Source organism: Cornus florida, unplaced genomic scaffold (genome assembly GCF_030987335.1).
Source record: "Cornus florida cultivar Cherokee Brave unplaced genomic scaffold, ASM3098733v1 CherokeeBrave_3.0.0_Hap2_Chr11, whole genome shotgun sequence".
NCBI classification, from domain to species: domain Eukaryota; kingdom Viridiplantae; phylum Streptophyta; class Magnoliopsida; order Cornales; family Cornaceae; genus Cornus; species Cornus florida.
The window spans coordinates 116,602,673-116,618,822 of record NW_026775581.1 but is presented as its reverse complement, the minus strand read 5'-3'; the positions used below and the strand labels follow the sequence as shown (position 1 = coordinate 116,618,822).

At 35.4% G+C, this 16,150-nt stretch overlaps 2 protein-coding genes across 3 annotated transcripts; both read left to right on the top strand.

Moving 5' to 3' along the window:
- The first annotated feature begins 1,588 nt into the window (after positions 1 to 1,588).
- Positions 1,589 to 9,423, top strand: LOC132286681 (probable serine/threonine-protein kinase PBL8). Of its 2 annotated transcripts, none has more exons than XM_059789047.1 (6): positions 1,589 to 1,981; positions 2,444 to 2,790; positions 2,903 to 3,038; positions 6,877 to 7,013; positions 7,124 to 7,247; positions 8,632 to 9,423. In XM_059789047.1, exons 1-6 carry the CDS (start codon positions 1,927 to 1,929, stop codon positions 9,132 to 9,134), a joined length of 1,302 nt encoding a protein of 433 aa, XP_059645030.1. In that variant the 5' UTR covers positions 1,589 to 1,926; the 3' UTR covers positions 9,135 to 9,423. The 2 variants fall into 2 exon arrangements, with proteins under 2 accessions (XP_059645030.1, XP_059645029.1); XM_059789046.1 differs by having other exon boundaries at positions 2,441 to 2,790.
- Positions 9,424 to 13,628: 4,205 nt separating this feature from the next.
- LOC132286682 (uncharacterized) lies at positions 13,629 to 14,432 on the top strand. The gene is made up of 2 exons (XM_059789048.1): positions 13,629 to 13,796; positions 13,910 to 14,432. The coding sequence occupies exons 1-2, from the start codon at positions 13,718 to 13,720 to the stop codon at positions 14,185 to 14,187; spliced, it is 357 nt and encodes a 118-aa protein (XP_059645031.1). The 5' UTR covers positions 13,629 to 13,717; the 3' UTR covers positions 14,188 to 14,432.
- Positions 14,433 to 16,150: the final 1,718 nt, after the last annotated feature.

The following is a 16,150-nucleotide window of genomic DNA, read 5'->3' as shown; positions in this document are numbered from 1 at the left end:
CATAACTATAAAAAGGCCAAAGCCCAAAAAGGGAAGAAAGTAAAACAAACGGGCTCAACAGAACAAAGCCCACACACCAACAAAGGAAAACCAACCCACACCCCAGGCGTAAGAGAAAACTAACCCAACAGTTAGAAATTTAAACATGACTAAACATTTGCATGAGTAGATCGGAGTTTTTATTTTTTTAAAATTAATTGGTGTATTTTTTTATTTTTATTTATTTATTTATTTTTTCACTAATTAAGTTAGTTTCACACGACTCATATACTTAACTTTTATGAATATTTTGCTAAAAAAAAAAAGTTTTGCAAGAATTGATAAATGAATGAAAAGATCGTGGGAATTTAATAGTATTCCTAAACATGATTTTAGAAAATAAAACTTATATATTAATGACCAAATTAAATAAAAGATCATTTATAATAATTTATATAAAATTTGGAATTGTAAAATAGTCCATCATGACTCCTCTAATCTACGCTCAAAAAAATCTTTGAACTTCTTCCTTTTATCCTTTCTCTACATCAGACCCCACTTTATCTCTTTGATCCACTGTTTCTCTCTTGTCATTTTTTTTAATCAACTCTCTCTCTCTCTACTCTGCCTTCTTAAGCCACCACCACATAATTTTTCTATTTAAAGACAAACCCATTTTCTGTTCATGTATATGTGATTTCTTTTCATTTCTCATATGCCTAAATTAACAAATTTAGCTTTCTATTATGTTATATTGTTATTTTGGTATTAATCTATGACACTTTTTAAAATTACATTTAAAACTCACCCTTTTAAAATTTAATTTCAAAACATATTCAAACCTCTCCCAAACATGTGCTAGACTCGCCCTATTCCATCCATGTTCATGTAATCATGTTGTATTCCAACCTTGACCGACCATAAAAATTTAAACCACACCAAACACTCTCGCAGGGTATTGGACATGTATTTGACCTTCAGAAATTAACAGTGAAAAATTGTACAAAACAGATTTCTATTTGGTTTAGTTTTATAAAAATTCAACTATAACAAAAATTTTTTTTAAAGAATTATTTATTAACCCACTCCATCACATGTTATTTGCTTTGGACTTGAGCCCACATGATTTTACTCTTAAATTTTATTCCAAAATGTATCGTATTAATTAGAGATCATCACCACGTATAAACAATTTACCTTTCTTATACTCAGGCAATGTAATAATAAAAAATCACTCTAAGTACTTTAAAAAATAAAAAATAAAAATTTGTTTTTAAAAAATAACAAAATTTGTTTTTAAAGAATTATTTATTGATCCACTTCATCACACATGTATGATGTTATTTGTTTTGAACTGTACAATTTTGTTTTTAAATTTTATTCCAAAATACTTTATATTAATTGAAAATAACATTTTTTCATACTCAAGCAATGTAATAATAAAAAATCACTCTACGTACTTTAGAAAAAAATAGAAAAAAAAAAAAAAAAAAAAAAAAAAACACTCAAGTGCATGGGTTTGTTTAAATGTTTCAACATAGTCGGTGTTCAAATTATATAAGACAGTTTAAACTTTTAAGTCAAATGGGAAACAAATTAAGACCCGTTACACTTTTCTATCACCGTTGGAACTTGAATGTTTTATCTAATACGAGAGTACAGTAGACCTATCAGTCATGGATCAAGAGCGCCCAATGAGAAGTGTTTCTTGTATACCTGTATTTTTACCATGAATGCTGTGGCATCAGAAATCGCAGTCTAGAGAGAGAAAGAGATAGCAACTCACACACAGTTTGGGGAAAAGGGTGGAGGAAGGAGGTGCTCGAAGAATGAAAGTGTGTGCCATCAGGAGAGCAAATCTAAGAGAAGTAGTACACTTACCAACACCGAGACTTCAAAAGGAGAACTGGGTTTGTTCTTCTTCTTCTTCTACTCAAACAGAAGAAAATGGGCAACTGTGGTACTAGAGAGGAATCTGCTGTTGTTTCTCATGCTCATCAAGGTACCCTCTTACTGCTTTACTTTCTCTCTCCACTATTCTCCCACTTACTTGCACTTTCCTCCAGATCTACAACGGTAACTGTCCATACCCTTCTAATCTTCTTTACTTCTTTTACTTCAATTTGCTTGGTATTTGAAAGTCTCTGAACAAGTGATTCAAATTTGTTCAATTTTCCATCTCTGTATCTCCTTGGAATGCTCTTAATTTGACTTTTTGTCTTTTGGGTATTTGGTGTTCCATACTTGCTTCGATATATATTGCAGATAAAATTTGAATAATTTCCATTCCTTGCGTTGATTGCTGGATTCATTTTTAACCTAGGATGAGATGGAATTAGGGTTTAAACCCCCTTTTTCAGTTTAGTGAATTTTTTATCCTTGATGAGATTGAATTAGGGTTTTTATTTTGTTCTCCCTTTCCGTTTTAGTTTGGTGATTTTTTCATTCTTATATTTTGAAGCAGTTCAGCAGCTCCACATGATATCGATGCCAGGTAGAACTGCTGGTGCTCCTCCAGAGAGGAAGCAGAGTCGGTCCACCTCAGATCTGTGCGATCCTTCTTTGGCGACATTGAACATTGAGGACTCTAGGAAGAATGCTGTGCTCTATACCCATGTCATTGCATTTACCCTATTCGAGCTCGAAACCATTACTAAGAGCTTCCGACCGGACTACATTTTGGGGGAAGGTGGTTTTGGAACTGTGTACAAGGGTTACATAGATGAGAATGTGAGGGTTGGCCTCAAATCTCTTCCTGTTGCTGTCAAGGTCCTCAACAAGGAGGGCCTTCAGGGCCACAGAGAATGGCTTGTGAGTAACTTTCCTTAATATATTGTCACTCTATTCTATGATTAGGATACAGAATTGGGACCTTCTAGAAACTTTCTAACTCTTTTGTTCGATTTTATGTTCCCTGTTCCAGACGGAGGTTAACTTTCTCGGGCAGCTCAGGCATCCTAATTTGGTGAAGTTGATTGGATATTGCTGTGAGGATGATCACAGATTACTTGTTTATGAGTTCATGTTCCGAGGAAGCCTTGAGAACCACTTGTTCCGAAGTACACACACTGCTCTTCTATTAGTCATTTTTTACATTGTTAAATGCTTTTGGTCTTTCATGGTGCTTTCTTTCTTTTCCATTTTATTATATCTTCATGAAATTTTTTAATTTAGTTAAGCTGTTCTCTAACATGCGCAAATGATCCATGTGATATGGTGGATTGATTCTTTACCCATTTAACTCCCAAATGCACTTGCAGCACTTCCGTAATAAGTTCCCTAGAGATGCTGCACGAACTTTCCTGATGACATGCTGCAATGCAGTTTGCTACTTTAACTTACCTAATTGAGTTGTATATAAGTAGAATCGCTGGTTTACATCAACAACAACTATATCCTTGTATTCCGAAAAAGCCTGAAAAATTTACTAGTTCTCTTCTTGAAATTGTCTTATTCGTTAGTGCTGTTTTTTGACAAAAATCCTTTTTAGATTTATTTAATCTATTCCATGACCAGAACTGGGGAGGATACATGTTATACCATGAATTTGAATTAGAAGAGAGATTTCAATCATGCAAACCTTCTCATACATTTGTTAGATTCTCTCTCCCCCTCTCTCTCTCTCGTTTTGTTTTCTGTCCTTTATAAGATGTACAGATATAAGGAGCTCTTTTTTGCTAAAATCCAGTTTCATTGCTGACCGTAAGAGCATTATTGATTACTTTTTACTATGTGGTGTTATATTGCAACATGTACTGTCCTTAATCTAGCAACTAATGAAAGAATCATTTCCATTCCACATCGTGAACTAGAAAACTATGGCCACACATTTAGATCTATTTGAAATTTGGGATAAAGTAGAAATTTCCGCTTACTTCTCCCCGGTTTTTGCATTTGACAAACACATCACAACTATTTTTGAATAAATAGGTAAGGACCTTCTTTTTGTCAGCCAGACAAGCAACTGCTACTCAACTAAGCCTTTCCCAACTACTTGGGGTCAGCTCATGAATCCTGTTTTTCCATTCTGCATTATTTTAGCCAGACAAACAGAATCCTTATTTTGTAAAGGTTGTCCAGGCTGATCGAGAGAAATTTCCATAGTACCCGCTTTGAAATAAGAAAATATTATTAAGTACCCCTCCTTTTCTTATATGTTATGTGAGATTAGGTACTGATTTTGGGACTTGTACATCTCAAGGTATCAGTCTTACCTAATCATTAAATCTTAAGATATGGGGAGTCGGCTAACGTGAGCCCAAAAAAATGAATCTGGGTATATGGACACCTCAAAACACCCACATACATTTCATATAAGAATTAACATTGGGGGTTAGTCTACAAATGTAGAAAAAATGTTTAAGAAGATAATGAAAGTTGGAATGTTTTATAAGGATAAATATAATATATATATATATAGCATTAGGAGACAACCCAAAAAATGCAAAATAAGGTGCTAACATTGTTCAGAAGATTTGGTCATATCAATTATGCTGTTGTTTTCTCTGTACGATATGTTGAGAGCATCATGTTCTTTTTTCTCTTATCAAATGTTTGTTATATCAAGTTTTTGCTATGATTTTGTTGATTGTTGACCTCCAAAGACATGATATATTTTGGCAACTAAAAACCCTAATTTTGAAGATCTCCAATGGGTGCAATTTTATAGTTTTTCTCTCTCTTCAAATATCCGACAGTCATATACTTGTGTTGACCAATATCCCATAGCCATATTGATTTCATGTTTGTCAACTGTCTAGTCCAAATAATATAGCTCTCTCTTTCTCATTATATTTTGTCTCCCTAAACAAACAATGCTAATCTATCACCCCCTCCCTCCACAAACCACTGTTGACTGTCCATATTCTTACACTTGCCATCTTCTTCCTCCTTTTTCTCTCTTTATTTCTTATTTTCTTCTAATCCGATACAATGAAACCATCTGCGTGCTTCAACACTGACCTGTCAGCTGCCAGTCACACACCCACAGCCTAATAGAGCTGTTTGTATCCATTTAAAAAGCCCCATTAAAACAAGCTTCTTGGCGCCCTGAACAGTAGTGGGATAATTTTTGACCTGGTGATAACTATGATATTATTAGCTCATGGTTGGGAAATCCCAAAGATGGTGGAACATTGTAAATTCTGTTGGGAATTGATGGAAATTGCATGTGGTTTGCCAGAAACAATGGAGTTGTTATGTAACTTATGATGGTTTGTAGGTCTTGGGATTTCTTTTGGCGTGTTTGTTTTGGCACCACAGAGTTGAATCTGTGGGTTGTGAATTTGCTAATGAAGAGATTTAAGAGAATCCACTCTGAGGACAGTAGATTGGAAAAATCTAGTAGTAATTATGATGTGATTAAACTCATCAGGATCATGAAAGCCGACAACCATGGGAGTATAGATTGTGGCAAGAAGGGGGGTAGGAGAGGAGGAAATGAAATAGGTTTAATGATGACAGAGCTAATGGTGATGGTTATGGAGTTTGTTTTAAAAAGGTTGTGAGGTGTTGGTGGATATGGTGATGGCGGTGGGTTTCAATTGTGGTTAGCAATTTGGGTGTGGTTTCGGTGGTGCTGGTTCTGGAACCTGTGTTCTCAGGTTAGGGAGAGATTATATATAGAGAGCAGTGGAAGTAAAAATAAAAAATAAAAATTTCCTACTTATAGTGAGGGCGTAGTAACCATAATACCTTTGAGGTGTTAATGTCCCTTGATATACATGATTATTAGAAGAGGTCCTGCCTATTTAATGTCCCTTCATAAATTTAATATAAATGCTTTAACCCAATGCTAGCTCATAAAGTATTGAAGGAGCATTATGATAGAAGCTCCATTGAGGTTTCTGAAGTTCTAATGTTATCTAAAATCTTAGATTTCCACCCATTTTCAACCCTTCGCATGCTGAATTCTCAGAATTTGAAGGATTTGTGAAATTTTGGGACTTCTATTTTAGATAGTAGTTCTCGCTGAAATCAAAAAGTAAAACCTGCAATAGGAACCTAGAAAATGAATATGATGAGCAAGTGCGCAGGTTATAGTTCAGTGAAAGACACATACAAATCAATAATTTAAAAACATGATAATCATCACCACTAATCTTATCCTTTTCCTTCATACAAACAAAGAACTTTTCTAAAGAGTATTTTTTGTCCCCTTTTCTTCACCACAAAAAACAAGAAAACAAAACAAAAAGAAAAGGAAAAAGAAATCTCTAAAACACACTTGAACTACAAGAAGAAACAAAGCATTTTCCCAACTACTTGGGTCGGTTATATGAATCATATTTTTCCATTACTCTATCTAAGGTATAGTCCTAGTCAAAGCACATGTACCATATCTTACTAACTGTACCCAAGTTAATTTTGGATTTCCCTTCCCCTAGCATTACGCTCAATGTGGCTATGTCACTCTTCCACTGATGCACTTAGTGCTCTTCGTTGCACATGCCTAAACCGTCTTAATCAATTACGCACTTTAAAAAACTTGAACTAGGAGTTGTAATGTTCAAAACGGTCTTAAAATGTTATTAAATTTATCTGCCGCCTACCATCCCTTTCCGTGATGCCTGGCTTATCTAGGAAATTGGCTTCCCGAATGTAGTGACAATCTATCTCTATGTGTTTAGTCTGTAATTTGTTCCAATTTTTCTTTCTGGCAAATAGTTCCACTTGCCTGGTCAATCTTGCAGGTTTTGGTCAGGCTTTCATTTTTCCTATTTATGTAGCGGATGAATTAATACGACTGATTTATTTCTTATTGCTTTCTTGATAATAGGTAACGTAGTTGAGAATCTAATCTTAGTAATTGATTATAATGACACTATATAGAGCTATAATTTTCTGTTCAGTACCTGGTATTGATTAGTTAACATGGCCCTTTCTTGAGGTATTCAGAGGCAACTGCTCCATTATCTTGGTCAACAAGAATGATGATTGCTCTTGGGGCGGCGAAAGGGCTTGCTTTCCTTCACAATGCTGAAAGGCCTGTTATCTATCGGGATTTCAAGACCTCTAATATATTGTTAGACTCTGTAAGTCTTGTTTTAAAGGATATTTTTATTCATTTTTCTCCTTCTAGCCATATTTCTCGATAGGGGGTGATTTGTCTTTGTTAACCTTGCCATTGTCGAGGGACTTGCAGGATTATACAGCCAAGCTTTCTGATTTTGGGCTTGCAAAAGCTGGGCCACAAGGTGATGAGACCCATGTATCAACGAGGGTGATGGGTACATATGGTTATGCTGCCCCCGAATATGTAATGACTGGTATGGCTTCCTATTATCTTGTAGTGGCTCGAGTTCGGGGCATCACTTTATCCCTATTGACGTAGGAAGATAGAAGTACTCCTCAATTTGGAGCTCAACTAATGGGGAATTGAATTGGAGCCTGTGTTGTTTTTATAAAGGAATGCAATTTTATCTTATGCCATGAATTTCTAGGAGTTGGTTGATAGTCGGCTAATTTTGAGAGGTAAGATGGTGGTATCATCTGGTGCCTGCGCCATCTAATAATAGCATTGAGGTTTGGTATGTAAGGCACTTTTAGGTTCAATTTAGGACCATAATGTCGTTTTCCACATGTCTAACCAAGCCATGCTTCTTCTTTTTTCGGGAGATTAGTAGCTTTTCTGTGTTAATTTTGTATCTTAACTTGGCAAATATAGTGGCCTTTCTTTTTCAATTTTTTCTTGGCAAGATTCAAGTATTAGAACCTCCTTACCCCTTGTCCTACGCCTTTACCGCTTGAGCCAAGGCCCAATAAGTGATTATTTGTTATTGCCATGGAACTTGGATTGCAATCTTATACAGTATAAGACTTTTACATTTGATCTGAAATTCTACTGTAGACCTGGCAACTTTCAGTCATCTTTTAGCAAATAATACTCTGTTCTATTTTCTCGTCTGCCAAGAACTGTCTAGCGTGATATTCCTAAGAAAGTGTAATATTTCTAATTAAAAGTGCTATAGGAACTTACAATTGCAATTTTGTGTTGTGGGCCTATCCATCTTTTATTCTTTCTTGATTTGGCCACAGTCATGCTATGATGACTAGAAGATAAAGTCAATGACATGTGACTTGTATTACAGAATATTTCTATATTAATCCTTAGTTTTCTTTTTTTATTCACTGAAGAACACTAATTTATACAAAAGAAATGGGACACCCTCTTGACTTTTTCTTTTCTGAATCCCCGCCTTCCATCTTTTCCTAGAGAGAGTCTCTTATACTATGAAATTATCTTAATTTCTTCTTACCATTTGTCTTACCAGTTACCATTTGAGGGTATAATTGAGAAGTCAATATATATGTATATTGTTATTTAAATTTAATTGCCCTAGTTAGCGTTGAAGTTAGAGTGAGATAACTAGCTGGTAAGAGAGAATGGAGAGAAATGGTAACCAGGAGAGAAGGTGAGGAAAGTTAAATAAGGGGTGCTATGGAGTGACAGAGAGTAGTGGATTATTAACAAATCCTACTAAAAAAATTAGTGATAGTGAGTTAAAAAAATAGTAGTAGAGCAATGGTAGGATCACACACTTGCACGTTTGTCTCATATTTCCCATGCTTCAGGGAAATGAAGTTTTGCATTTGTGTGCATGACCCTTTATGGGTGCACTTTCCTTAATGAGGCATGTATGTATTGGACAGGACATCTGACTGCCAGGAGTGATGTATACAGTTTTGGAGTTGTTCTTCTAGAGCTATTGACAGGAAGAAAATCTGTTGACAAGACAAGACCAAGCAGGGAGCAGAGCTTGGTGGATTGGGCGCGGCCAAAGCTTAATGACAAGAGAAAATTGCTGCAAATAATAGACCCTAGATTAGATAATCAGTACTCAGTAAGGGCAGCACAGAAAGCCTGCAGCTTGGCATACTATTGCCTAAGCCAGAACCCCAAAGCAAGGCCCTTAATGAGTGATGTGGTTGATACTTTAGAGCCTCTACAAAGCGGCAATGTTGGCACAAACGAAGTTACTTTATCATTGTCATCAACCCCTGCCCTGATGGGTGGTGGTGGTCCATTTGCCATGGGGGCCATCCCTGATCACCGAATGCGCAAATTGGCTGGCAGTGTTGGTGCTGATGCTTTTTGTCGGTCTCCGAACCCTAATTATTCATCGGGCAGCCCTGCAGCATGTCGGGTTAGATGAGAAATGTCACATATTTGTACATCTTTTTTGTGTGCCTTTCTTCTTTCACCCCCTTGTGAAATGACAAAATTTGCTTGTTAAAACATGGGCGCATTTTCTGTTTTGTACTCGATGATGTACATGGTAATGGTGACCCAGGCCTGTGTTAATTATTTCTGTCCTGACATTTCCTCTTTTCAATGTCTTGTGGTGGTTCTTTACCAGTTAAATTACAATGTGAAAAGCTATATTGTAATTGCCGTTGTAGGTAAATGCCAAATTCTATAATTAAATTTTTGTTTTCTTTTTCTGAACGCGTGCAGCATTTTTTTTTTTTGTTGGGGGGGGGGGGGGGGGGGTTCTATAATTAAATTTTTGTTTTCTTTTTCTGAACGCGTGCAGCATTTTTTTTTTTTGTTGGGGGGGGGGGGGGGGGGGGGGGTGGGGGTTTTTTTTTTTATTTTTTTATTGTTATTAATTTAAATTGAAGTCTCATCTTATGTAAACCCTTTCTTTTTCTTTTTCTGGTGTCACTCATTTGTCTCCCAATTGCTATTCTTATTAAAATTGGGTGCCAACCATCTTTTGATTATCTGTTTTGCCACATATTTCTAAATCTATTGCTGTTATTAGGTTTTCAAAGCAGAAAATTTGTGGAACAATGTGTTGACACCCATTTTGGTAAATTTTGTATTGATGATGTGGAGAGAAGGGTGGTATTTCACGTAGATTGAAGTTGAAATTGCATGCAAATATGGGAAAGAATACATTGAATTAGTTGTGGATAAAGATCATTGTTTTGAAATTTATCTTTTAGTTAGTTTTAGTTGCATAATTATGTTATCTATAGGATTAGTTTATTTTGAATTTATAGTTTAGTTTTGATAGAGTTGTAATGCAAGTAAAATACTTGCATATAGGAATTTGTTTTACGAATTATTCTATAAATAAACAAAGAAGCATGTTGTGGTAAAGGTTAAGCATCTTTTGAAACATTTATTATTATTCTTGCTTCCTCAAGCTTTTTCTCATAATAGCATCTTTGCTATTTCTTTCTCTCTCTCTCTCTCTCAATATCTCGTTCTATCTCGTTCCATCTTTCTTTCTCTCAATCTCTCTATCTGTTTCTCTCTCCTTTCTATTCTCTCAAATTGTTACTATAATTATTCATTGATAAAGTCATTTTAATTAAGGCAATCATGAACTCAAAAGAGGAGTTTTATTGTTCTCTTTCTCCTTGCATCGCCTTATAGTCAATATTCTCAAAGAGACTAGCGTTGACAACTCACAGTTGAACCATATAATTGGTTCTGGCACGCCCGTTTTACATTAATTTCGAATTGGATCTAACCAGCTGATTTTAGAGTCAACATTCTTGGCACGCCCAGTGGGACCTTACTGGGTGAGTGATTTATAGTAAAAAAATGCAGTTGGCTTCTCAGCTAATGTACCAGTATTCTAATCAGCCATACAGTTGGCTAGACAATTATCAACAACCAGCAGTCGATTATCGGCATGTTCCAGCAGCCAACTGTGTGGTAAACCAGTCACCAGCAGTCGATTATCGACAAGTGGTAAACCAGTCACCAGCAGCCGATTATCGGCAGGTGATACACGGGGGGCAACCGATGGCCAATCAGTCATATGGTTGGCCTAAAAGTTATTAGCGACCAGTAGCCGATTATCAACAAGTGACAAACCAGCCACCAACAGGTGATTATCGGCAGGTGGTAAGTCAACAAATGGGAGAAATAAGATCCTAAATAAATATCCAAATGGGAGAATTTATTCAGAAGGTATTTGCCCAATTGGGGGAGGAGATTATTCAGGATGTGAAAGTAATGAAGGCTCAGATATCGGCAATCCAAAGTCGTCATCAAGCTGAAAACTCGGCATCTCAACGAGCTTATGAATCAATTTTTCAACGTATTTCTTTACAGACAAACATTTCTCAAGGGTTACGAACAACTACGGCAGGAATTGTCCCACCGAACACAACTTTTGGTATACCCATCGGTAATCCCCCAATAATAACAGAAATACCATTGATGCCGATTGAGTCGAATGTAAAATCGACAAAGGTTATTCTACAACGCCCACCAGTTATGCCGATCCCCCCTCAGAGAGAACAGCAAGAAATGGGGGAGATTGATCAGGAGATTAAAGAATTGATGGCTCAGCTTATCCAGGCCGAGGTAGCTCAAGGGCATAAACGTGCTCAGCCTGTATACAAGAAATCTTATCCTAACCAGGTGGTAAATCAGCATGTCACCCCTGTATCTCAACCTCTGTTACATGAGGGGCTATCGATAACCAGTACCGAAATTGGTTAGTCCTGTCGATCTTGGCTGGAAATTTTATCAGAAAATCGGCAGCAAAGTTTGCCAAAATATTATCAGTTACCGACTACCGATTATCGGCAGGCGGTAAATCAGTCACAATAGATGACTTATCAACAACAAAGTTGGAAAAGCTATTAGCTTGGTACTAATGAATGGAAGGGTACAAATCGGCTGAAAGTAAAGCGGCCTATATACCAGAATTCTTTGCCGATTGTGATATCTAATAATCGGAAAAAACAATCATAAACTCAAAGAATTATTTTAGATCGTTGTCCTCAACCCAATTTCAAGAGAAAAAAAAAAAAAAAGAAGAAGAAGAAGAAGAAGAAGAAGAAGAAGAAGAAGACTAGTAGATGTTAATTTTAAAAGGTTACTTAGAGCTCAGCTGAGGCAAAATTGGCTGAGGCAAAATCGGTTGAGACAAAATCGATTAAAGGAAAATCGGCTAAAAGAAAATCAGCTGAAAGACCAGTGGCTACCGGGGGGCATGTGATTGCTAACCCCCAACAAAAGTTAGTTGATCAATACCCTCTATTTCAGCTTGCCGATTATAGTGAGGTAATGCTTACCGATCAATGGATTTTTGGGCATAATGCAGTCTTGCCGATTGAGCTGAATGTAAAATCGGCTGAGGCAAAATCAGCTAAGAAAACTTCTTACTGGCACAATGTCATTCATCTAGAGAGATAATAGGCAGATCGGCTAAAATGACGTTTCATAATAATTTAATTCCTGCCGATCATGATCATAATTTGCTAGCAAAGTTAGAAAATGCATGGGGGACAAGTCCTTCCTGGGTTTATGGGCAAGTGATATCGGCAAACTTTCTGAGAATCTATGAAGAGCCTAAATCAGCAGATTTGGCTAAATAAAGATCATTTTAGGGGTGATTCAGAAGAAATAAAATTTTGGAGCTCGTTAAGTTGCAATCTTATTCCAATTGATTAGCTCAAAATTTCCATCCAATGTATTTTAAAATTTCAAATATCTTATCGGCTTGGGCAGCCGACAGCTGATAAGACATTTAAAATTGAGGGCATTGTTGACACCCATTTATATAATTTTGTATTGATGATGTGGCAGTAGAGAATGGTGATATTCCACGTAGATTAAAGTTGAAATTGTCTTTTAGTTAGTTTTAGTTGCATAATTATGTTATCTGTAGGATTATTTTATTTTGAATTTATAGTTTAGTTTTGATAGAGTTGTAATGCAAGTAAAATACTTGCATATAGGAATTTGTTTTACGAATTATTCTATAAATAAACAAAGAGGCATGCTGTGCTAAAGGTCCAACAGCCTCAAAAACATTTATTATTATTATTACTTCCTCAAGTTTTTTCCCAGAATAGCATCCTTGCTATTTCTTTCTCTTTCTTTCTCTCAATATCTCGTTCTATCTCTCTCTCTCTCAATTTCTCTCTCTATTTTTTTCTATATCAATTTCTCTCTCCTTTTTATTCTTTCAAATTGTTACTATAATTATTCATTGATAATTTTTTTTTTAATTAAGGCAATCCTGAACTCAAAAGTGGAGTTTTATTATTTTATTTTTCCTTGCATCGCCTGATAGTCAATATTCTCAAAGAGACCAGCGTTAATAACTCACACTCGAATCATATAATTGGTTCTGGCACGCCCATTTTACATCAATTTCGAATCGGATCTAACCAGCCGATTTTAGCTTGAACACAATGGTTGATTCCAAAATGGTTAGATTATAACCTTCTTTCATGATATTACTGTGGGAAAATTTGCCAAGCCTTCTTGAATTAATCAACACAAACATTTTTGCATGAGATCACTGCTTATTATAAATGCAATTTTTTTTGCAATAAAGTTTTGCTGCTGCCTATATTTGTCATCACAAATGGAGATGCAAAATGGTGCCCTATTAATTAAGCAGCTGACCTAAACTTTGCCACCCCAAGGCATGAAGATATATAGTAGGGTTCCATATCATTCATTATAGCAGGAAAACTGGATTTCAATTGGTTTTGGGCAATTTTGGGTTGAATGCTAAATAAATTCATGCCAAGAGGTGTACATAAGATGACACTTCAATTTAAATTAATACATCATATTTTCTATTATCTCACACTGGCAATATTGTATCAGGACAAGCAAAAATCCCAATCAATTGACCCACTTCACCCAATAAACCTCTATTCATAGCTTTGCACCACACAAATTGTATTGGAAAGATCTCTCTCTCTCTCTCTCTCTCTCTCTCAGTGTGTGTGTGGTGTGTGTCTGTGAGCCATGAATCAGATCGCAATTAACCATGTCAGAACACTGTCATTACTAATTCTCTTCTTCACCCAATTCAATGTTATTCCAGGTATGAAACTCAAAACTTTTTGGCTCATGGCAGTTGTCACTGTATCCATATGCAAGAAATCCGGATTTATAAGTAAAGCAAGCACGCGCGCTTTTCTGCTCTTTTGCATGCAGGTGATCAATCATCAACAGCAGTTGTGAGGGAAGAATTGCAGCCGGTGGAGCCAATCGTATACAGGGTGGTGGATGAAGTGGTGGAGGGAAATTCGCGACGGAGGCTGGCACCCTTCCAGCTGTGCTTGGCTTGCAAGTGCTGCACAGCCGCTGCCGTCCCCACCAGCTGCGCTACCATGCCTTGCTGCTTTGGCATCGACTGCCAGCTCCCTAACAAGCCTTTTGGGGTTTGTGCTTTTGTCCCCAAGACCTGCAACTGTACCGCTTGTGCTGTTTAGGGACTCTTATCGTCTTCCTCCATCTCTCTCCACTTCTCGCCATACAGTTTGATATATATATATATTGTTGGATCCATTCCTTAATATTGTTCATAAATTCATACATAAGATGGTCATATATTGTATACATGGAATTAATAGCTGCTTATAATTAATATATACTGCTAAATCATATGTAATGTTGTTTAAATAATTGTTATTCCATGGATAGATGAATTAAGAAGCTCTTCTGTTCTTGATAATAATTAGTTCTTGAGCAGCATGATTGAATGGTTGAAAGAATCTGAGTCAAAGAGGTTACTGGTCACCAAGGAAATAGGAATCTATCTATCATCACTCAATGATATGGGACCATCCAACTTGAAAGCTCACTTCATTAAAATTCATATTTTTTTAATGATAAATTATATTTAATAAAACATATTATGATATATAAATACTAGTCATTAATTGTAAAAACTCATACTGGAGTTTAAATTAGTAAGGTCAAAGTTAGTTTATCTCTAATTTTTCCATGTTCTGACCTTTATCTTCGTAAGCAAAATTGAAGTGACTAAAAGTTCTTGTTCTTTTTATCAGTTTTTTTTTTTTTTTTTTTTTGCAAATTCAAAAATTAATTTAAAAGGACATTCTGATAGCTTATAAGAATGAATTAAAGTTCAATTTAAAGAAACGTTGACACGTACGTAGTATATTTTTTTAAAAAATATTAGCTAGTGTGAATGATGGGATTTTATGCCTCCAGGAGCGCAGTGACGTTGGCAGGAATTCAAAAAATAAATTCTTAAAGTCTCACTTTTAAATCGTACCCCTGACTTAAATCGTAAATCTATTATGGAACTAATACATGTGCTTTAATAAATAAAATGAAAAATAAAAAATTCTAATTTAAATAGTATCTGTATTATAAAACTGATACACATGTCATGAGAAAAAATAAGAAAGAAAAAAAAAAAAAAAAAAACGTGATGGGCTTTTATAATTGAAATCCACAAACAAGGTGAGGTGGGGGCATCTTTTGCGGATCACACATATAGCATCCAACATTGCAGGCATGGACACTGAAACAATTCCATCCACCCACTCTACTTTTTCCTTCCTTCTACACTTGTTTCAAAAGGGTGCATATGATTCCGTCCAACCACTGAATCAATCAATCAATTCAAACCAAAATCCAATCAGACCACTGGCGTGTGAAATATTTCTCCCGTCTCATTATAAATATTCACTTAAAAAATTGTGACTCATAAATTTTAAGTGTACTTTTTAAAATAAGAGAGATAGTATTAAAAGTAAGATGAATCAATTCTCATTAATAATAATTATATATATATATATATATATATATATATAAATATTTATGTTCAAATAAAATTAACCCTTTTAAAGGTTAAAAAAAAATGGTATTGCAAGTGTAACCATTGGAGATTGACTTTGGAATAATATCATGTTTTAGTATAACAATTCCATCCACCCACTCTACTTTTTCCTTCCTTCTACACTAGTTTCAAAAGGGTGCATATGATTCCGTCCAAACACTGAATCAATCAATTCAAACCATAATCCAATCAGACCACTGGCGTGTCAAATACTTCTTCCGTCTCATTATAAATAGAAACTGTGACTCATAAATTTCATGTAAAATTTTAAAATAAGACACAGATAGTATTAAAAGTCAGGTGAATTAGTTCTCATTAATAATAATTATTTATATTTATATTTATTTATGTTCTAATAAAACAAACCCTTTTAAAGGTTAAAAAAAAAAGGTATTGCAAGTGTAAACCATTGGAGATTGACTTTGGAATAATCTCATGATATTAAACATCCTTTGAGTTTTCTTTTTCCTGTCCAGCAAATAAGACATGCAGAACATACCACCAATTACGGCCCTTGATGATATATATATATATGTATGTATATTGTTAAGTATGTATTAACAAACATTTTATAAATTACTTAG

What these genes read in the sequence shown, in the direction of transcription:
- LOC132286682 (XM_059789048.1), top strand. Translation starts at nt 13,718, where the DNA reads ATGAATCAGATCGCAATTAACCATGTCAGAACACTGTCATTACTAATT. An exon ending in CCAATTCAATGTTATTCCAG is followed by an intron (nt 13,797 to 13,909) that starts GTATGAAACTCA and finishes TTTTGCATGCAG; the next exon opens with GTGATCAATCATCAACAGCA.
- LOC132286681 (XM_059789046.1), top strand. Translation starts at nt 1,927, where the DNA reads ATGGGCAACTGTGGTACTAGAGAGGAATCTGCTGTTGTTTCTCATGCT. An exon ending in TGTTTCTCATGCTCATCAAG is followed by an intron (nt 1,982 to 2,440) that starts GTACCCTCTTAC and finishes TATATTTTGAAG; the next exon opens with CAGTTCAGCAGCTCCACATG. An exon ending in CCCCGAATATGTAATGACTG is followed by an intron (nt 7,248 to 8,631) that starts GTATGGCTTCCT and finishes TGTATTGGACAG; the next exon opens with GACATCTGACTGCCAGGAGT.